The following is a 24,033-nucleotide window of genomic DNA, read 5'->3' as shown; positions in this document are numbered from 1 at the left end:
CTTTGGAAGGAATGATGCTAAAGCTGAAACTCCAGTACTTTGGCCACCTCATGTGAAGAGTTGACTCATTGGAAAAGACTCTGATGCTGGGAGGGACTGGGGGCAGGAGGAGAAGGGAACGACAGAGGATGAGATGGCTGGATGGCATCACTGACTCGATGGACGTGAGTCTGAGTGAACTCCGGGAGTTGGTGATGGACAGGGAGGCCTGGCTGCTGCGATTCATGGGGTCGCAAAGAGTCGGACACGACTGAGTGACTGAACTGAACTGAACTGAACAGTGCTATCCTAGGACTGGAAAATATCCTCTCGACAGCCTAAAAAATAATTCTCTCATCTGCCAACTGCTTTCTGAGAAATCTTTCCCAGAACTTCAGAGCTTAGCTCTCCTCCCTCAGGAGATTGAATATTATTCAACTATTTCATCCCTTCAGAAGAAAGAAAAGGGCTGGGCATTGACTCAAAGGGCTTTGTTGGAAAGTGTTTTGACTTGAGAAAGAAGGGTTAGTACTGAGGCCCACACTATTCCTGGGACCTGGACTTTAAAAAGTAAAGAGATCTGTGGCTTGTGTGTTGATCCTAAAGCGAGGAAAGGCCTGGTTTGGGTGGTTATGAGATCCATTATGGGCTCCATTTAAACTTTTCATCCTCATATCATCAAACAGGCAGTCACATCTTCTGATGACCCTGAACATCTGTGTCTGGTCTCTCTCCCCCTATTATAATGACCACTCAATAGAGGATTAGCTTACATAATAGATATTTGAAAATTTTTTATAGTGTTTATAAAATGCAAATGTTAGGATTTATTTTTATTATTTAAACATATGTCTTAAATCGAGAGACTTTTTAGAAGTGAAGCCACAGTCCTTCAGAGCTTTCCACCTGGCAGGGTGTTTTGAGATCAGTCAAACTGATCTCCTCACTATACAAATGAGCTGGGGACACTGAGATTAAGGGAGAAGGAAAGTGTTATCGGCCAGTTTGTTCCCAGTCTCAGGTCTGTGGTGTAAGACTCTCTACACAAATGATAGACCTGCTTCTAGGTCTAAATAACCTCCACAGGCTGTGGAGGGAACAACACACACACACACACACACACACACACACACACACACATACACACATGTGATTTAAATTTAACATTTGCAAAATGGTTCTCTGAGCTCCAGTCCTGTCTCTTTAATTCCCAACTCAAATCAACTGATTTGGAGAAAGTAGAGAGGTGCACTCTAAAGTGTATTAGAGAGTGAAAATATTGTAGTTGTAGAAAGAACAATAATTGCTCTGTGGCCTGGAAAAAATTATTTTCCTTCTTGGGTGACTTAATTCAGTGTCTCTTCTAACTCTGAGGTTCTAGAATTTGATGGATGACAGAGCCCCAGGACAAGGTGATTTAATCTGAGTCAGTTATGGAAAGTTGGATTCTTTCTAACAACATAAATAGCACCAAGTTAGCACTCATCTAGTCTCTCCCTCTAAGGATATGGAATAATCAGGGATGAATCAAGGATCCTTTTACCTTATCGTGAGTTTCACTTAGCTATTACTCAGGCTTAGTTTCTTAAAGGGAGAAGGAAATGGCAACCCAAGGCAGTATTCTTGTCAAGAGAATCCCATGGACAGAGGAGCCCAGAGGGCTGCTGTCCATGGGATCGCAGAGTCAAGCACGACTGAAGTGACTTAGCATGCACTGGAGAGGGAAATGGCAACCCCCTCCAGTATTCTTGCCTGGAGAATCCCATGGACTGAGGAGCTTGGCGGGCTGTTGTCCATGGGGTCACACAGAGTCAAGCAAGACTGAAGTGACTCAGCATGCATGCATGTATTGGAGAAGGAAATGACAACCCACTCCAGTATTCTTGCCTGGAGAATCCCAGGGACAGAGGAGTCTGGTGGGCTGCCATCTATGGGGTCACACAGAGTCAGACATGACTGAAGTGTCTTAGCAGCAGCAGCAGCAGTTTCCTAAAAGGCTATTTCAGTTCTCAAGGGTATAAATGAAGATACAGTAGGATTTCAGAAAATAACGCTGCTATGAGATAGTCAATCCTCTTTTGGTATATAAGTCCAGCATTAAGTTGGACAAATTACCCCAGACAAATTGGGCCATGTCCACAGGGAAGTGAGTCATCCTAGGAAATGATAAGAAACCAAGTCTTGTGAAGAACAGTTGAAGGAGCTAAAGCTGTTTAACTTGGAGAAAAGATGAATCAAGGGAACATTGATTCTGTCCACAGCATTCTAAAGACCTGTCACAACATTGAAAAGATATATTTTTTGTGTCTCCAAGAAACAGGGCTGGGATCCTTTGATAGAAGCCACAAAGGAATTGATTTAGTTCAACACAAGGAAGTTAGGAACATTTTTAGTGTCCCTGAGATACAACAAATACTAGAAAATAATGTGTATGTTTTACAGGGGAGGATCCTTTCCAGTTTCTACCCAAACTTATCTCCTGGCTTCTTCAATAACCTTCAACCACTTCCCTCCCTTCTGCCCAAAGCTGATAGAATCTGGAGCATTGGCTGAGAACAGTCACTCATTTAGCAGGAGTAGGCTTTCCTCAGTAGGTATTCAATCCCACCTCTCCCCACTCCCCCATTTTTGCCTGTGTCAAAAGTGGCAGCCAGGCCCCCTTTTGCTACTTTACCATAGATGACCACCAGTAGGTGGCTCAGGAGCAGCAGGCCCAGTAAGAGCCCCATCACAGCCAGAGCCACTTCTGTCCTTTCTTCTAGCCTCCTGATATTAAATAGATGAACTCCTGATGGCTTCCAGAGTCTGTGCTTGCTTACTTCCTTTTCTTCCTTATATCTCTCACACAGACTCCAAGTCTCATCTAACATTCCCCTTCCTTCCCTATTTCAGTACAAGTCACATGAGCACCCCCTCCCTACCCTGCCTGGGGTTGGAGTTTTAACTGAGTGAAGCAATTCTTCCCCTTGCTAAAGTATTGTCTTGACTTTCCCTGGAGCCAATAGGAGTTTCTGGTCTTTGATTTCCCAAGCTGTGTTTATTTTGTGTTTCCTCAACAAGATAAGGTTGAGGAATAACTTTGGGATAAGTGTGCTCCCTCCACTATGGAAGTATTTTCCTTCCTGGTGTGCCCAGGTAGAATAGATCAACTTTGCTGGACTATGCAATATTCAGCAGTCGTACTGTTAACCCCTGTCTATTCAGTCTATTCAAATAAACAAAGGGTTGGAGATGGGTGTCTATGGGCCTCAGAATGCAGGAGATTAAGTTTATGAAATATATTTTTATATATCAGTGCTTAAATAATTTGTAAGCCCATGAATAATGCTGTTATGGGGGAATATACCCCCACATCTCCTATAGGGAAAGCTTTCTCTGATAGCTCTGCCTCTTTGGTGGTAAGAGTAAAGTTTTCATTACTGCTCACAAGGAATCTTTTATTTATTTCTTTAGTTGGAAAGTTAGGTCTGGCATTCAGTGTACTTACCAATTGATTTGACAGTGGTATGCTCTATTAGATTGACCTTTTAAATGGTTTTACACTGATACATACACCTGACCCGTAAAAGTTATATTAAGCCTTATGAGAAGCTTAATTACTTCTCTTCATAAGCCTCAGGGTGACTTTAAGTCCACCAGAAGTCTAACTCTAGGTTTGGCACTGCTAACAGTTCACTAATCTTTGAAAATATAAACACTTCCAAGAGGAAAAATACACCCAACAAATTCACACTGCAGTGGGTCTCCAAAGAGAGACATCATCTCCTCCACTCCTGTGTGTAACCACCTCTAGTGCCTGTCAAGGAGTGGTTACATACAAATGAGTTGGGGCTGGACAAGGGCTAAGAGGCGACTCTAGCATTTCAGATTCTGCCATTATCACATGGGATTCTCTTAAGTCCCTCTGGCTTCCAAATTCAGTCTCCCTTGTATGGCTGTCCCTTGCTTTTTGGTTACTTCATTTAGTCTACCTCACTGGAACTTTTAGTCATTCTTTCCCATCAGGTAACTCAGGGAACCCTGAACTTTGAAAAACCCTGCTTTTGTATTTTCCAACCAACATCCTACTACCATCACCACCATTCACACACACACACACACACACACACACACCCCTCTTCACCTAGACAGTCTTTGCCTGATGAAGAGCTGGAACCCCATGCCCCCTTGGACTGGTGTCAATTTCTGTCTGGCCTGGTGATTGCATTATTGAACTGCCTCTTGCCTCTTGTTAGGATCTCCTAGATCTGAACATAAATAAAGGTCCTCAAGAGCATGCACAACATTTCTCTGGGGAAGACTTACAGTCCTGAAGTAGGTTCAGTAACTGTTGAGAAAGAAGAACATTGAAGGGAAAGTTAGAAATTCCATTGAAGGTGAAGTTAGAAATCCTAGAGACAGACCTGACTCTGCATCTTTCTGAGACTTTAGACAAGTTAAATCTTTCTGTACCTCAACTTCCCCAATTGCAACATGAGCACTGCTAAACTTGATATTTGTATCTTTTCTGATATTTAAAAATCAAACTATAATATACTTAGAGTAACAAGTATAACAATGACAGCTACTATTTCTTAATCATTTGCTTTCCCAGGCACTGTACTAAGCACTTGGTGCAGATTATTTCATTTAGTATCTACAATCTCCTAGGTAGGTATTATGGTATTATTGTACTCATGCTTGTGTCTCTTTTGTCACTCTATTCTTCCTTATGCTATTATTCTTTTTCTTTCTAGAACTTGTCACTACTTGGCAGATTGTATATTTACTGGTTTATTTGTTTGTTGTCTGTCCTCCACTCTAGAATGTAAACACTATGAAGACATGTTTGATACGATATCCCCAGTGCCTAGAACAGTGACTAACATATAATAGATACTCAAAAGATTTTTCATGAATGAATTGCACAAGTTACCATTTTAAAAATGAGACGGAAGCCCAAAATACTGAAATCAGTTACCTGTATAGAGCTACCTAGACAAGATTCAAATGCATATACGTATGTCTCCAAAAATGATATTGTTAAGCACAGTGTGTGTGAGTACCTTGGGTTTGACTGAGCTGGAAGGAAGCAGTGGTGCAAAAAGGAAATCCACACAAGTCCTGCTCAAGAACATGCATACATACAAACCCATAAACCCATAAATATCATATACAAACATAGGTGAATATACATAAGGACAAATACATATATACATGTATAAATATGTGTGTGTGCTAAGCTGCTTTGGTTGTGGCCAACGCTTTGTGGAACTATGGTCTGTAGCCCACCAAGCTCCTCTGTCCATGGGGATTCTCCAGACAAGAATACTGAAGTGGGTTGCCATGTCCTCCATCTGGGGATCTTCCTGACCCAGGGATCAAACTGGCAACTCTTATGTTTCCTGCATTGGCAGACAGATTCTTTACCACTAGTACCACATAAATTCACTTCAGTTCAGTCGCTCAGTCTTGTCCAACTCTTTGAGACCCCATGGATTGCAGCACACCAGGCCACCCTGTCTATCACCAACTCCTGGGATTTACTCAAACTCATGTCCATGAGTTGATGATGCCATCCAACCATCTCATCTTCTGTCGTCCCTTTCTCCTTCCACCTTCAAACTTTGCCAGCATCAGGGTCTTCTCAAATGGGTCAGTTCTTCACATCAGGTGGCCAAAGTATTGGAGTTTTAGCTTCAGGATCAGTTCTTCCAAGGAATATTCAGGACTGATTTCCTTTAGGATGGACTGGTTGGATCTCCTTGCAGTCCCAGGGACTCTCAAGAGTCTTCTCCAACACCACAGTTCAAAAGCATCAATTCTTCGGCGCTCAGCCTTCTTCACAGTCCAACTCTCACATCCATACATGACCACAGGAAAAACCATGGCCTTCACTAGACAGACCTTTGTTGGTAAAGTAATGTCTCTGCTTTTTAATATGCTGTCTAGGTTGGTCATAACTTTTCTTCCAAGGAGTAAGCATCTTTTAATTTCATGGCTGCAGTCACCATCTGCAGTGATTTTGGAGCCAAAGGAAATAAAGTCTGCTACTGTTTCCACTGTTTCCCCATCTGTTTGCCATGAAGAGATGGAACCAGATGACATGATCTTAGTTTTCTGAATGTTGAGTTTTAAGGCAAATTTTTCAGTCTCTTTTTTCACTTTCATCAAGAGGCTGTTTAGTTCTTTGCTTTTTGCCATAAGGGTCGTGTCATCTGCATATCTGAGGTTATTGATATTTCTCATGGCAATATTGATTGCAGCTTGTGCTTCATCCAGCCCAGCTTTTCTCATGATCTACTTTGCATATAAGTTAAATAAGCAGGGTGACAATATACAGCCTTGTTGTACTCCTTTCCCCATTTGGAACCAGTCTGTCGTTCCATGTCCAGTTCTGACTGTTGCTTCCTGACATGCATACAGATTTCTCAAGAAGCAGGACAGGTGGTCTGGTATTCCTATCTCTTTCAGAATTTTCCAGAGTTTTTTGTGGTCCACACAGTCAAAGGCTTTGGCATAGTCAATAAAGCAGAAATAGATATTTTTCTGGTACTCTCTTGCTTTTTCGATGATCCAGTGGATGTTGGCAATTTGATCTCTGGTTCCTCTGACTTTTCTAAATCCAGCTAGAACATCTGGAACTTCATGGTTAATGTACTGTTAAAGCCTGGCTTGGAGAATTTTCAGCATTACTTTACTAGCGTGTGAGATGAGTGCAATTGTGTGGTAGTTTGAGCATTCTTTGGCATTGCCTTTCTTTGGGATTGGACTGAAAACTGACCTTTTCCAGTCCTGTGGACACTGCTGATCTTTCCAAATTTGCTAGCATATTGAGAGCAGCACTTTCACAGAATCATCTTTTATTATTTGAAATAGCTCAACTGGAATTCCATCACCTCCACTAGCTTTGTTCATAGTGATGCTTCCTAAGGCCCACTTGACTTTGCATTCCAGGATGTCTAGCTCTAGATTGGTGATCACACCATTGTGATTTTCTGGGTCATGAAAATAGTTTTTGTATAGTTCTTCTGTGTATTCTTGCCACCTTTTCTTAATATCTTCTGCTTCTGTTAGGTCCATGACATTTCTGTCCTTTATTGTGGTCATCTTTGCATGAAATGTTCCCTTGGTATTTCTAATTTTCTTGAAGAGATCTCTGGTCTTTCCCAGCCTATTATTATCCTCTATTTCATTGCACTGATGGCTGAGGAAGGCTTCCGTATCTCTCTTTGCTATTCTTTGGAACTTTGCATTCAAATAGGTATGCCTTTCCTTTTTTCATTTGCCTTTTGCTTCTCTTCTATTCACAACTATTTGTAAGGCATCCTCAGACAACCACTTGACCTTTTTGCATTTCTTTTCCTTGGGGATGGTCTTGATCCCTGCCTCCTGTACAATGTCATGAACCTCCATCCATAGTTCTTCAGGCACTGTGTCTATCAGATCTAATCCCTTGAATCTATTTGTCACTTCCACTGTATAATCATAAAGGATTTGATTTGGGACATACCTGAATGGTCTAGTGGTTTCCCCTACTTTCTACAATATAAGTCTGAATTTGGCAATAAGGAATTCATGATCTGAGCCACAGTCAGTTCCTGGTCTTGTTTTTCCTGACTGTATAGAACTTCTCCATCTTTGGCTGTAAATAATATAATCAATCTGATTTCGGTATTGACCATCTTGGGATGTCCATGTGTAGAATTGTCTCTTGTGTTGTTGGAAGAGGGTGTTTGCTATGACCAGTGCATTCTCTTGGCAAAACTCTATTAGCCTTTGCCTTGTTTCATTCTGTCCTCCAAGGCCAAATTTGCCTATTACTCCAGGTATGTCTTGACTTCCTACTTTTGCATTCCAGTCCTCTATAATGAAAAGGACATCTTTTTTTTTGTTTGTTTGTTTTTGGTGTTAATTCTAGAAGGTCTTGTAGGTCTTAATAGAACTATTCAACTTCAGTTTCTTCAGCATTACTGGTGGGGGCATAGACTTGGATGTTGAATGGTTTGCCTTGGAAACGAACAGAGATCATTCTGTCATTTTTGAGATCACATCCAAGTACTGCATTTCGGACTCTTTTGTTGACTATCATGACTACTCCATTTCTTCTAAGGGATTCTTGCCAACAGTAGTAGATATAATGGTCATCTGAGTTAAATTCACCAATTCCAGTCCATTTTAGTTGGCTGATTCCTAAAATGTCAATGCTCACTCTTGCCATCTCCTGTTTGACCACTTCCAATTTGCCTTGATTCATGGACCTAACATTCCAGGTTCCTATGCAATATTAGTCTTTATAGCATCAGACTTTACTTCCATCACCAGTCACATCCACAACTGGGTGTTGTTTTTGCTTTGGCTCTGTCTCTTCATTCTTTCTGGAGTTGTTTCTCCACTTTTCTCCAGTAGCATATTGGGCACTTACTGACCTGGGGAGTTTGTCTTTTAGTGCCCTATCATTTTGCCTTTTCATACTGTTTAAGGGGTTTCTCAACGCAATAATACTGAAGTAGTTTGCCATTCCCTTCTCCAGTGGACCACATTTTGTCAAAACTCTCCACCATGACCCGTCCATTTTGGGTGGCCTACACAGCATGACTCATACTTTCATTGAGTTAGACAAGGCTGCGGTCCATGTGAGCAGATTGGTTAGTTACCTGTTGTTGTGGGTTTCAGTCTGTCTGCCCTTTGATGCAGAAGGGTAAGAGGCTTATGGAAGCTTCCTGATGGGAGAGACTGACTGAGGGGGAAATTGGGTCTTTTTGTGATGGGTGGAGCCATATTCAGTAAATCTTTAATTCAATTTTCTATAGATGGGTGGGGTTGTGTTCCTTCCCTATTATTTGACCTGCGGCCAAACTATGGTGGAGATAATGAAGATAATGTTGACCTCCTTCAAAAAGTCCCATGCATGCATTGCTACATTCAGTGCCTCCGGCCCTGCAGCAGGCCACCATTGACCCATGCCTCCACCAGAGACTCCTGGACACTCTTGGGCAAGTCTGGGTCAGTCTCTTGTGGGATCCTGGTGCACACAAGGTTCTGTTTGTGCCCACCTGTAGTTTGTTTCCCAGTCCTGTGTAAGTTCTGGTGGCTCTATGGTGGGGTTAATGGCAACCTCCTCCAAGAGAGCTTATGCCACACGCAGGCCTACTGCACCCAGATCCCCTGCCCCTGTGGCAGTCCGCTGCTGACCCGTAGTGTCTCTGTGGGGTCTCTGGTTCTTGGTGGACACAAGGTTTGTTTGAGCTCTCTGAGTGTTTCTGGCGGGTATGGGGTTTGATTCTAAACATGATTTTGCCCCTCCTACTGTCTTTCTGGGGCTTCTCCTTTCTTCTTGGACATGAGATATCTCCTCACAGTTGATTGAGCACCGTGCAGCCACCACTCCAGCACCTACTGTCTTGCTGAGGCTTCTCTGCCCTTGGACGTGGGGTATCTCTTCACAGTCACTCCCATACCACTCAGCTAGTACCGCATGGGAAGTCCCATATATGTATGCATATGTATGTATATATATGAGTATATAATGACCATAAGCATAAATATTAATTGTCATCATGTCGTGAAGTCACTCAGTCGTGTCCAACTCTTTGTGATCCCATGGACTGTAGCCTACCAGGTTCCTCCCTCCATGGGATTCTCCAGGCAAGAGTACTGGAGTGGTTTGCCATTTCCTTATCCACAAAACACATGAAATATACATGCAAAAAAAAAAAAAAACCAAAATACAGACATATAAAACAGTCATATAGACACACAAATATACACAGACATACACATGAACACAAAAACAAGGATTGAAACACAGAACCATGTGCTGTGCTAAGTTTTGTCAGTCATGTCCAACTGTTTGTGACCCTATGGATTGTAGCCTACCAGGCTTCTCTTTCCATGGAGATTCTCCAGGCAAGAATACTGGAGTGGGTTGCCATGTCCTCCTCCAGGGGATCTTTCCCACCCAGGGATTGTACCCGTGTCTCCTGCAGCTTCTTCTCCTGCAGGCATATTCTTTACCACTGAGCTACCAGGGAAGCCATAAACCATAGGACAACCTAAAGACTTTCAACCTTTTCAAAAACAAGCATTGAAACACAGATCCATATATCCAAGCAAAACAGAAGACAACAGCAGAAGCATGTATATACATGTGCAAACACTCGCACACAGATACAAAGCATAACTCAAACATTAACCAAAGAAACATAAAAGAGGGAGATCCATTTAAAAGTAAACTAACAACAGGTCTCACATACTAAATGATAAGGGAATGATAGAAATTTATTTGTGCAGTGGGTACACAGAGATGGTAAAAATTCCTATGGACTTCACTGGTTTAAGAAGACTTCTGAGAATAGCTGAAATGTGGACTAGAACCTGAGATTTTGTTAGCACTAGCTAGGCAAAGAGGATGGAGAAGGCATTATTGATTTCAGTCACAGAAAGAGCTTTGGAATCAAGCAAATCTGAGCTACAATTTCAACTGTGCTTGATTCAAAAGCTCTTTCTATGACTGAACACTTAGAATAGAAAGGACAAGGGTATATAAGAGAATAAGAAGCCAAGCAAAATATTTCTGAAAAGCACAGAAGAGTTGTCAGATGTCTCTTGGAGCTAAGTAGGAAAACCCTGAAGTTCAAGAGGGAAAAACAGTTTTGGAGTTGATATATCTGTACCTTAAATGTGGGGACGTTATAAACACACACACAAGACTAGATTCATTGATTGCGTGTATGTTCAAAGAAAGAAAAACAAACAAAAAAATTAAAAATGAAGCAAGTATTAATATATGCCACCAGGTTTGTTTGTTCGTTTGTTTTGGACTGAACAATAAAAAGCAAAGTTTCTCTTACTCTGATTCTTAAAGTCACAGAAAAAAGGAAGTGAGACATTTGTGCTGACTAAGTGGGTGGATGTGATGTATACACACTGTCCACATTTCATGTGCTTGCTACTTCCATTCATTTTACCCACTGACGCGGAAAGTTGAGCAAGAAACCCTGACATCCTATTGTCTAGGAAGATCCCTGACAGTCTGGGCCTGCCAATATTTCTCTTCAGTTCAGTTAAGTCACTCAGTCATGTCCGACTCTTTGCAACCCCATGAACCACAGCACGTCAGGCCTCCCTGTCCATCATCAGCTCCCAGAGTTCACCCAAACCCATGTCCATTGAGTCGGTGATGCCATCCAACCATCTCATCCTCTGTCGTCCCCTTCTCCTCCTGCCCTCAATCTTTCCCAGCATCAGGGTCTTTTCAAATGAGTCAACTCTTCGCATCAGGTGGCCAAAGTACTGGAGTTTCATCCCTCTCGTGAATGGACTTTCAAATTAATCCCAATTCATTTCACTAAGATGTTTGATTACTGACTTATGTCAGGTCTGTCTTAGGTTCCTTATATTGATTATGTCCCTTATTTAACCCTTAAACCTTAAGGTTATGAGGAAGGTACTGCTGCTGCTGCTAAGTCGCTTCAGTCGTGTCCGACTCTGTGTGACCCCATAGACAGCAGCCCACCAGGCTCCCCCGTCCCTGGGATTCTCCAGGCAAGAACACTGGAGTGGGTCGCCATTTCCTTCTCCAATGCATGAAAGTGGAAAGTGAAAGTGAAGTCACTCAGTCATGTCCGACTCTTCGCGACCCCATGGACTGCAGCCTACCAGGCTCCTCTGTCCATGGGATTTTCCAGGCAAGAGTACTGGAGTGGGGTGCCATTGCCTTCTTTGCTCTCTAATGCAATGGTTCTCAAACTTGGAGGCATATTGGAATCAGCTGGGAAGTTTACAAAATACTGGTGTCTGAGACCCATGTCAAAAGACTCCAATTTAACTTCTGTGAGGTAATTGCTGCTGCTGCTGCTGCTGCTGCTAAGTCGCTTCAGTCGTGTCCGACTCTGTGTGACCCCATAGACAGCAGCCCACCAGGCTCCCCTGTCCCTGGGATTCTCCAGGCAAGAACACTGGAGTGGGTCGCCATTTCCTTCTCCAATGCATGAAAGTGGAAAGTGAAAGTGAAGTCACTCAGTCGTGTCCAACTCTACTGATCCCATGGACTGCAGCCCACCAGGCTCCTCTGTCCATGGAATTTTCCAGGCAAGAATACTGGAGTGGGGTGCCATTGCCTTCTCCAGAGGAAGGTACTAATTTTATTCATATTTTACAGGTGATCAGGGTAATATATCTACATTGTGGAATGTAGATGGCTTTCTTGAGGCTTTATACCTAATTTTAATCAGAGTTGAGAACTAAACCTATGCACTATGCAGTCTGTAGTCAGAGTCCATATTTTGAGTTACTCCTATCAATACTGTGTCTTGTACTATGAGGTTTTTTTTTTTAAGTTTATTTATTTTTAACGGAAAGATAATTGCTTTACAATATTGTGTTTGATTTCTGCTGTATTTTAACATGAATCAGGCATAGGTGTACATATGTGTCCTCCCTCTTGAATCTATATAATTCTGGGCCCAGCCAAGGGCCTGGTATGTACCAGATGCTTAGTGTCTGATAGGTTTAACAAAATTGAAATTAGAAGGTGCTATAACTAAGAGTTTAAAATATTATAAAGTCATAGCAGAGTGAATAATTAAATTCCCAAAAGATTATGAAAACTTTTGAGCAGAATGTGTTGACATTTGAAATGAACTTTGAAGATGTGATGGATCTTCTATAGGAAGAACTGGGGGGAATGGTGGTTTCTTCAAGCTCAAGTTCAGGGTGGAACAGGGCCACTTTTGCATGGATGGATGACTTCCTCTTCAGCACTTATACCCTTGACTAACATGCTAGATTTTAGCCTTCAGATATGAGAAGCTATTTTGCCTTCAGACAGGATTTGACCTATGACACACCAAAAGCTACATAATTGCGCACCATGTGATAACATTTCTACTGTGCCAAGCATAAGTTTACATTCCCCAAGCACACATCATCTGGAGGATTTTAAGAAAATATCCGTACCCATATTGGTAGGTAGAAACAAATATGTCATTATTAAAATTTCATTAACAAATAGGACGATATACAGAGTCAGAAGATAGATTTAGTTGTTGCCTAGGACTGGGAGATAGGGGAAAGGATAAGGAGCGACTGCTAATAGGTAAATTTTTCTTTTGGGAGTTATGAAATATTCTAAAATTGATTAGGATCATGATTATACTACTCAGTGAATATATTAAAATGATTAAATTGTATACTCTGAATAAGTAAACTTTATAGTTTGTAAAATATATATCAATAAAGCTGTAAAAAAGTTCATTACAGTTTTGGAGAAATTTTTAAAGGTTTAGGAAAAAATTTATAATCTAATATTAAGCAATGAAGTGTAGTATAAAACTATACATGTTATGATCTTAATTAGATTAAATATATGATGTACTTGACTATAATGCTTCAAAAAAACTTTAAAGTTTTTTTTTTAATTTTCCCATTTTTCCCAATGATCATATATTTTCTTTAATAATTTCTTTTTGTAATTATATTAAGTGGAAAATAAGCATAAAATATTAATATGTGCTTTTAGTTGGCAGGCTTAAATTTTCTTTTGTACTTGTTACTCTTCATAATTTTCTGAAATTAAAATATATTATTTTAATAAACAGATTTTAAAAAGCATTTAAAAAAAACTATGATACCCATTGTATATAATAATATATACCAGTAAATAAAAATGATTTGAGTTACAGCAGCTTTAAAGGTGGAGCCATTGTCACTCTGAACTTTAGAGTTTAAGGTTCTGCTCATATCATTAGAAGTCAGTACAGTAAGTTTTCACCCATTAGTAAATATTTGCTTTAGGCACTAGCAAACCAATAGAAGCTACAGGCTGTAGGTGAGGCCCTTGGGATTGTATCATCACCCCCAAGGCCATACCTTTTTTTCAGTAACAAACAGATTAAATTCTAACCCTGTGGGTGCTTAAAGCAGGAGCTTACAAGAGAGCAGCTTGAAGAGTCTTAAAAGCCTTTTGAGTCTCTCATGACAAAACCAGCTTATCAGTCTTGGCCTGTTGAGTTTCAGTTAGAAGTGTATATAAAAGTGAGAAAAGTTCCCCATAATCTGGAATCCAAATGCAGCAATAGACTGTAAAGTCCAAGAATCCTATTAGTAGTCTTGAAGTCATAGGTAGAGGATTATTTAGTATAGGCTTAACTCTAGAAAGCATCCTTCAAATCAATGACTGAAAAATATTTGGTTCATTCAGGACTTTCAGACAGTAAAGTATAAGGATTAGGCACTTATTATTCATATATCTTGAACAAGTCTCCACTTAGCATTTGACTTTTTTATACTCAAAGTAGGAGTGTTGCATGGACTGTTACAGGGAATTAATAGCCCTTGTGCTTTTAAATTTTCAATGATTGGAGAAGGAAATGGCAACCCACTCCAGGATTCATGCCTGGAAAATCCCATGGACCAAGGAACCTAGTGTGCTACAGTCCATGGTATTGCAAAGAGTCGGACATGACTGAGCGACTTCACTTCTTCATATACTCTATAAAAAAAATGTTAACAAAATTTTCAATGATGAGTTTTAACCCTTCCTAAACCTTGGGCTTTAGTGGATACTGCTTTTGGTGTGGAAATAGGTGAGGGTTTTTGAACTTGATAACCACAGGGACAGCATTTTGTGCTCGACCCATAGTTTTTCCATCAGTCCACACTCTAGGATTTACATTTTGTTCAATTAATGGGAGAAAGAGTAGGCTCCATATTCATGAAGACAGATGCCTAAACCTTGCTCAGTATATCCCTCCCCAGAAGGAGTGAGGGAGACTCTGGCAAGATGAGAAACTCGTGAGAAAACAGCACAGAGTCCAAGTTGCAGCTTAGAGGAAAACTGAAACAATAACGTTTGGCTTATCCAAACAGCCCAATTATGGTAGTGTGTCAGGAGAAAAGTGGACCAGGGGCTTCACTGAGGGCAGAAAAGGTTGCTCCAGTGTCCAAAAGAAAATTGACTGATTGCTCCTCCCCCCACAGTTATTAATACCCAGGGTTCCTCAGGTGTAATTAGGTTTGTAGTTTGTGTCCAGACACCCAGCCAGCTTTAGTCCTGATTTCCTTGAGAGTCCGACCCCTGGGGCCTATGCTCAGCTATGTTTTTTCCAGTAGTTATGTATGGATGTGAGAGTTGGACCATAAAGAAAGCTGAGGGCTGAAGAATTGATGGTTTTGAACTGTGGTGTTGGAGAAGACTCTTAAGAGTCCCTTGGACTGCAAGGAGATCAAACCAGTCAATCCTAAAGGAAATCAGTCCTGAATATTCATTGGAAGGACTGATGCTAAAGCTGAAGCTCCAATACTTCGGCCGCCTGATGTGAAGAACTGACTCCTTGGAAAAGATCCTGATGTTGGGAAAGATTGAAGGCAGGAGGAGAAGGTGATGACAAAGGATGAGATGGTTGGATGGCATCACTGACTCGATCAACATGAGTTTAAGCAAACTTCAGGAGCTGGTGATAGACAGAGAAGCTTGACATGCTGCAATCCATGGGGTTGCAAAATGTTGGACATAACTGAGCAATTGAACTGATATGAACCAATGAAAATTTTAGCAATTGTTAGATGACAAATTCACAAGAAGTAATACATTTGGCTAGCTAACACATGGAAATATGCTAAACCTCACCTGTAATAGACAGAAGATAAAAGCAGTTGTTATTGTCCATTGTTGGTAGAGGTGTGGGGAAAGATGCAGTCTCTCATGAGGATGGCCAGAGTGTAGATGTGTGCCACCATTTTTGAAGACAATATGGGCAATATCTGTCAGTATTAAATAAGCATATTTACTGAGCTATTGAATTTTTAAAATTAATTTTAAGACATCATTGTACAGAAACATTTAGACATGATACAATGAAATACAAAAAGGATGTTTATTGCATCATTCCTTATAATAGGGAAAATTAGAAGGAGCAAATCAATATAGAAGTGAATATGTCCATTGATACAAACTATAATTTAGAATTATTTAAATAATTTAATATAATTTAAATAAATTGCAGTTTATCAGTATAATAAAGAATACATGAGGAAAGGGGGAGATAAAGATATCTCCACATAGCAGTGTTTAATACTTAATAATGGACACAATGCTTATTTGCTCATATTTACACTTCTAAAGCAAATATCTAGGGATCTAAATTTCAAATAACAAAAGTATACTATTCACACACTCCGCTGAACACAGGGTAGGTAAGGCTCAAGCTAAGAGGCTGGAAGACGATTCAAGGAACCGTAGGAAATGCAGAGACATTTATTCTCTCCTGGCTGGCATGGCAGACATAACACAGCCTCTTTCCTTGCTGATGCAGCAGCTGTAGCAGCAGTCATAACATAACCATAATGTAGCTATTGAGTAACCTCACATAACATAACCTTGGTGTCACTCTAATGTAGCTCTAATGCAGCAGCAAAACCTTCCCAGATGGTGCCCATATAAGTGTACCACACAAAGTAGCCCATGTATAAGTGTACTGCACAAAGAAGCCCACGACCAAGTGAGTACCTTGTGATGCACACGTGCAGTGCTATATGTGATCTCAGCTGTTACAAAGTCATTGTTTACAGAACATGGGGCTAGAGGGTGTGAGAATGTGGGGAAAGAGAGCCTGACTGATGCTATCTTGTTAATTTCTCCCCACCTAATAACTAAAAAAAATAACAAAATGAAAGGGGTCAACCTATATGCACAGATACAGAAAGGTCTACAATATATTTTTAACTGAATAAAGAGCAAATTTTAAATGTATGAGTTCTTTTATGTATTACATATATGTATATACATGGGGGGGGCAAATTTTAAACTCTAATCTATAGGGTGGATTTACAGGAGACTTTCACTTTATATGAAGGAGGAGGATTGAGTTTTAATCCTAGATATTCTATTTACTAAGGCCTAGGACCTTATGCAAATCACTTCATCTCTCTAAACTCAGTTTTCTCATATGTAATAGAGAGCTAAAATTTGTGCATATTTCATAAGGCTGTGTTGAAGATAAAATGGAAATGCATATAAATGCTCAATAAATATCAGCTATTTCTGCTTTGTATTATTCTGATTTTAATAATTTCATGCATTGTTGCTGATATCAGAGAAAATGGTGAAGAAAAAAATAGACAACCTACATTCATATAATGGTTTGGTGGCTTTATCAGAGTAGCCAGTAAAGTCAGTAGAAATTTAAAATCCTCCCTATGAGGAAGAGTATCTGGTAACCTACAAAAGTGCATACTAGATGGAAAAGCCTTAGATCTATATTCTTAAGGATTATTGGAAACTGAAGTATTTTTACATCATTATCCAAACTCTATCTGTTGTTATTAACACTGTATATGATACAGAGGATCTTAAATTTAGTATCTTGGTCAGGGTCAAACATATTGGAACCAGGAATCTAAACCTGTTCTTTGTGCCTCCAAGTTTGTGCTGCTTCATATCATATGACACTGTCCAGATTAGTTCAAGTGGAGAGCAAGTAAACTTTCCCTGGTGTATCCCCTTAGTCCCTTGCACAGCCATCAACTTTCACACACCAAGACTATTTCTTTGCTTTAGGGACTAGAAAGTGGAAGTAGAACTCCCTATGTTCTGTTTTGGGACATTTCTGAACTGAGCCAAGAGTGTGTCCTACTAGGTCATGGGCTTTCACTGACCACAGAAGTTGAGAACTCTTGAGCAAATCAGTTTATTCTGTCTTACTGGTTTGAAAGCAAAGCAGAAATAGCAAAAGCTGACAAAGCTCAGCTGGAGCACAGATGTTGAAATGGAGAAAAATAACATGCCCTCATGAACATGATCAACAGAAATGTTCTAAACAATTATTTTCCAATGCTTATACTTAATATTTTATCCCTAATCTTAGAGGTAGTAGGTACTCTTCCTTTTTCTTTCCTCTGCTTTTCCAGGTGCCTCATTGTGTTGCTCTCACCCTTTTATCCTTATGGTCAAATTTCTTATTGAGGTTCTGTGTAGCTCACTGTTGGTCTCTTAACAGTTTCTCCTCATGGACATAACTATTTCAAATTTATCTTTAAATCTACAAGAAAAAAAACTTTTTACTATCTTTTCTCAGTCTGCAAAGCTCCTCACCAATTTCTCCTCCTCATCTGGCTTTTATTATTCAAGTCCTTAAGTATAAATTTTATTATCACACATATTCGAGCAGAAGGCAGGTGTTAGACACTCAGTCATGTCGACTCTTTGCAACCCCATGGACTATAGTCTGCCAAGCTCCTAGGTCCACAGAATTCACCAGGTAAGAATACTAGAGTGGGTTGCAATTTCCTTTTCCAGGGTATTTTCCCGACCCAAGGATTGAACCAGGATCTCTGTGTCTCCTACATTGACAGGTAGATTCTAAATTTTATTATGTGCTAGAATGTGAACTCCCTGAGGCAGGGATACTGTGTATTATGTTTACTGATGTCATAAGTTCCTAAAACAGAAACTCTCAGGGTTAATAAATATTTGTTGAGTGAGTAAATGTATGAATATTCTAAGATCTTGTTCATTCTCTTCCTGGCTCAAACATGAATCAAACCTGTATCTAAAGCATTTATTGTTGTTTAGTCACTAAGTCCGGAGAAGGCAATGGCACCCCACTCCAGTACTCTTGCCTGGAAAATCCCATGGATGGAGGAGCCTGGTAGGCTGTAGTCCATGGGGTCGCTAAGAGTTGGACACGATTGAGTGACTTCCCTTTCACTTTTCACTTTCATGCATTGGAGAAGGAAATGGCAACCCACTCCAGTGTTCTTGCCTGGAGAATCTCAGGGTCGGGGGAGCCTGGTGGGCTTCCATCTATGGGGTCGCACAGAGTCGGACACGACTGAAGCAACTTAAGAGCAGCAGCAGCAGCAGTCACTAAGTCATGTCTGACTCTTTTGTGAACCCATGTATTGTAGCCTGCCAGATTCCTCTGTTGATGGGATTTCCCAGGCAAGAATACTGGAGTGGCTTGGCATTTCCTTCTTGAGTTGATCTTTCTGATCCAGGGACTGAAACTGGGTCTCTTGCATCTCCTGCATTGGCAAGTGGATTCTTTAGCACTGAGCCACCAGGGAAGCCCACAGAGGCTATATATTCTAAGGAATAAGACTCTATATTTTTCTCAAAAACTATTCACTGCTGGATTTTGTTCTCCTGTCCATGTACTCATTCAGTTCTTGAGTACCTACCATGTGCCTGAACCTAAGCTGGTGACAGAATTACAAAAGTGAGTAAAAAGTATTCATGTTTTCAGGAAACAGAGAATATAAAATGAGACATAGACACAAAGACCAACTAGAGGTCTAGTTCAGTTCAGTTGCTCAGTTGTGTCAAACTCTTTGTGACCCCATGAATTGCAGCACACCAGGCTTCCCTGTCCATCACCAAATCCCAGGACTTGCTCAAACTCATGTCCATCAAATCAGTGATGACATCTAACTATCTCATCCTCCATCATCCCCTTCTTCTCCTGCCTTCAGTCTTTCCTAGCATCAGGGTCTTTTCAAATGAGTCAGTTCTTCACATCAGGTGGCCAAAATATTGGAGCTTCAGCTTCAGTATGAGTCCTTCCAATGAATATTCAGGACTGATTTCCTTTAGGATTGACTGGTTTGATCTCCTTGCAGTCCAAGGGACTCTCAAGAGTCTTCTCCAACACCACAGTTCAAAAAATCAATTCTTTGGTGCTCAGCTTTATTTTTGGTCCAACTCTTACATCTGTACATGACTACTGGAAAAACCATAGGTTTCACTATATGGAATTTTTTCAACAAAGTAATGTCTCTGCTTTTTAATATACTGTCTAGGTTTGTAGTAGCTTTTCTTCCATGCAGCAAGTGTATTTTAATTTCATGGCTGCAGTCACCATCTGCAGTGATTTTGGAGCCCAAGAAAATAAAGTCTGTCACTGTTTCCATTGTTTACCCATCTATTTGCCATGAAGTGATGGGACTGGATATCAAGATCTTAGTTTTCTGAATGTTTGGTTTTAATGCAGCTTTTTCACTCTTCTCTTTCAATTTCATCAAGTGGCTCTTTAGTTCCTCTTCACTCTCTGACAAAAGGATGGTGTTATCTGCATATCTGATGTTATTGCTATTTCTTTCGGCAATCTTGATTTCATCTTATGCTTCACTGGACCCACATTTTGCATAATGTACTCTGTATATAAGTTAAATAAGCAGGGTGACAATATACAGCCTTGACGTAATCCTTTCCCAATTTGTAACCAGTCCGTTGCTCCACGTGCGGTTCTAACTGTTGTTTTTTGACCTGCATACAGATTTCTCAGGAGGCAGGTAAGGTGTTCTGGTATTTCCATGTCGTGAAGAATTTTCCACAGCTTGTTGTGATCTACACAGTCAAAGGCTTTAGCGTAAAGAAGAAGTAGATGTTTTTCCGGAATTCACTTGCTTTTCCTATGTTACAACGGATGTTGGTAATTTGAGCTCTGGTTCTTCTACTTTTTCTAAATTCAGCTTGAACATCTGGAAATTCTCAGTTCATGTAATGTTGAAACCTACCTTGGAGAATATTGAGCATTATTTTGCTAGCATGTGAGATGAGTGGAATAGTGAGGTAGTCTGTACATTCTTTGGCTTTGCCTTTTTTTGGAATTGCAATGAAAACTGACCTTTTCCTGTCCTGTGGCCACTGCTGAGTTTTCCAAATTTTCTGGCATAATGAGTGCAGCACTTTTACACCATCATCTTTTAGGATTTGAAATAGCTCAACTGGAATCCCATCACCTCCACTAGCTTTGTTTGTAATGATGCTTCCTAAGGCCCACTTGACTTTGCACTCCAGGATTTTTGGCTTTAGGTGAGTGATCACACCATGGTAGTTATCTGGGTCATTAAGATCTTTTTTGTATAGTTCTTCTGTGTATTGCCACCTTTTTTTAATATCTTCTGCTTCTGTTAGGTCCATACCGTTTCTCTCCTTTATTGTGCACATTTTTGCCTGAAATGTTCCCTTGGTATCTCTAATTTTCTTGAATATATCGCTAGTCTTTCCCATTTTATTTTTTTCCTCTGTTTCCTTGCATTGATCACTTAGGAAGGCTTTCTTAACACTCTTTGCTAGTCTTTGGAACTCTGCATTCAGATGGATTTATCTTTCCTTTTCTCATTTGCCTTTTGCTTTTCTTTTCTCAGCTATTTGTAAGCCCTCCTCAAACAACCATTTTACCTTTTTGCATTTTGTTTTCTTGTTTTTGATCAAAACCTCCTGTAAAATGTTTTGAACCTCCATCCATAGTTCTTCAAGCACTCTATCAGATATAATCCCTTGAATTTATTTCTCACTTCCAGTGTATAATCATAAGGGATTTAACTTAGATTGTACCTGTATGATCTAGTGGTTTTCCCTACTTTCTTCAATTTAAGTCTGAATTTGGTAATAAGGAGTTCATGATCTGAGTCATAGTTAGCTCCTGGTCTTTTTCTTTTTTTGCTGACTGTATAGAGCTTCTCCATCCTTTTCTGCATAGAATATAATAAATCTGATTTCAGTATTGACAATCTGGCTATATTCATGTGTAGAGTCGTCTCTTGTCTTGTTGGAAGAAGTTTTTTGCTATGACCAGTGCATTCACTTGACAAAACTCTGCCATCTTTTGACCTGCATCATTTTGTACTCCAAGGCCAAGCTTTCCTGTTACTCTAGATATCTCTCGACTTCCTACTTCTGCATGCCAGTCCCCTGTGATGAAAAATACAGTTTTTTTTTTTTTTTTTTTGGTATTAGTTCTAGAAGGCTTTGTAGGTCCTCATACAATTGTTCAAGTTCAGTTTCTTCAGCATTAGTGATTGGGGCATAGACTTGAATTACTGCAATATTGAACGGTTTTCCTTGGAAACGTACAGAGATCATCCTGTCATTTTTGAGACTGCACCCAAGTACTGCATTTCAGGCTCTTTTGTTGACTATGAGGGCCACTCCATTTCTTCTAAGGGATGGAAATGGGTAAATTTAATTTAGATGACCATTATGTCTACTACTGTGGGCAAGAATCCCTTATAAGAAATGGAGTACCCCTCATAGTCAAAAGAAGATTCTGAAATGCAGTATTTGGGTGTAGTCTCAAAAATGACAGGGTGATCTATGTTCATTTTCAAGGAAAACCATTCAATATCAAAGCAATTCAAATCTATGTCCCAACCACTAATGCTGAAGTTGGAGAAGGGAATGGTAAACCACTTCAGTATTCTTGCCTTGAGAACCTCATGAATAGTATGAAGAGACTATATATATATATATATATATATATATATATATATATATATATATGTATATGTATATATTTGACATTGAAAGATGAACTCCCCAGGTCAGTAGGTGCCCAACATGCTACTGGAGAAGAGTGGAGAATTAATTCCAGAAAGAATTAAGGGATGGAGCCAAAGCGAGAACTATGCCCAATTGTGGATGTGACTGACGATGTATGTAAAATCTGATGCTGTAAAGAAAAATATTGCATAGGAACACGGAATATAAGGTCCATGAATCAAGGTAAATTGCAAGTCTTAAAAAAAGAGATGTCAAGAGTGAACACTGACTTTTTAAAAATCAGTGAACTAAAATGGACCAGACTTCTAGGCTGCATGCATACTAGCACCATGTTATATATACTCAGACTAGTCTGAAAGCAGAGAAGTGGAGAGATCACTTATAATTATGTCCGTTAATATCACCTTTAAATCCAGTACAGGATATGTTTTGTATGGTAGCTTAAACCAACTAAATATTAACAGAAAAATAGGTAGGTGCCATTAGCATGAATTTCCATGACTAACTAAAATGTCCCCTTCCCTTAATACTCCTCCCAGACTTTTCTTCTCTATAATATAAAATCCCAGTTCTATTTACCTTGCTTCATAGGTCATTATCTCATGACCTTCAGCACTTTCTTAAGGTTATTATCAGAATTTCTTCTTAAGGACTATTCCAGTAAGCTATGATAGTCAACCTCATGACTGAGAAGTTGGGAAATTAAAGGACTCTCATTGGTGCTGACTGAGATGGAGAAATGCCCTTGATGACCTAATAGTGAAATTAGTCTTGCATTCTCATAGATCATCAAGCAACTGGAATGATGTAGCAACAAGGTGGGGTTGAGAGACAGATGTAGCAAGTGAAAGAAACAACAAAGATAGAATTAAACAGAGTCACCAGAATGCATGGAGTTCAAGAGGTCACCATCCTCACTTGCACTTCCTTGATTGGCTTTTTCACTGTCACCTAAAGGAAAAGTGCTGGTATTAAATTTATTATTATGTTACTTTGTAAAGCAGTTCCTGGCTGGTACTACTGAAGATGATTTATAAACAGATCTAAAAGCCCAGCTACCTGTGGCAAAGCTGGGTCAATGGAACTATATACCACTGCTGTGTCACATAAGTGTCCAACAGTAGTACCACAGTACTACAACAGCAGATGCTGCTTTCTTCAATATACATGGACCACATAACTCAAACACAGCTGTTGCCCATCTTGACTTTCAAAGCTGTTACAAGGAAATAGAGCTTTACAGTTAATCATACTTCTATTTTTTTGTCTCCCTTTAATTTTTATTATCTCTCAAAATGAGAGTTATATCAATATACAACTGAGATATGAAAAAGACATTGTCAATAGCAATTTATTTTCCCAAAAACTTGATAAATATTTTCTATCTTTCAGGTATTAGGAAGAAGTATTTGTATATACTTCTCATACTATTTGGGGACACATAGCCATGTTGCTGTGGTTGAAGATGCTTCAAGGGTTAAATTGGTTCTAATTACTCAGGGTAAATTCCAAACTTTATAGATTCAGAAAGTTACTCTTATCAACTTTGATGAATGATATCAAATTAATCAAATACATAAAGCAGAGTTTTTCAGTGTGATTATATCTCAGAATCACCTGGGGGGGGGGCGGTTAAAATACCAGTGCCCAGATATTACCTCGGAGAAGGCAATGGCAACCCACTCCAGTGTCCTTGCCTGGAAAATCCCATGGACAGAGGAGCCTGGTGGGCTGCCATCTATGGGGTCGCACAGAGTCAGAGACGACTGAAGCGACTTAGCAGCAGCAGC

At 40.0% G+C, this 24,033-nt stretch overlaps 1 protein-coding gene across 1 annotated transcript in view; it reads right to left on the bottom strand.

Annotated features, from left to right (window-relative positions):
* The window catches only part of VSIG4 (V-set and immunoglobulin domain containing 4), a 35,161-nt gene extending 32,109 nt beyond the window's left edge, over positions 1-3,052 (bottom strand). Inside the window, exon 1 of the mRNA XM_055563587.1 lies at positions 2,654-3,052. Within this exon, the coding sequence (XP_055419562.1) occupies positions 2,654-2,849 (196 nt within the window). The 5' untranslated portion in view covers positions 2,850-3,052. The remainder of the gene's footprint in view (positions 1-2,653) is intronic.
* Positions 3,053-24,033: the final 20,981 nt, after the last annotated feature.

The sequence above is a fragment of the Bubalus kerabau genome, chromosome X, assembly GCF_029407905.1.
Source record: "Bubalus kerabau isolate K-KA32 ecotype Philippines breed swamp buffalo chromosome X, PCC_UOA_SB_1v2, whole genome shotgun sequence".
Lineage (NCBI taxonomy): Eukaryota > Metazoa > Chordata > Mammalia > Artiodactyla > Bovidae > Bubalus > Bubalus kerabau.
Note: the sequence above shows the minus strand (reverse complement) of the source record. Positions and strands in the feature narration are given on the sequence as shown.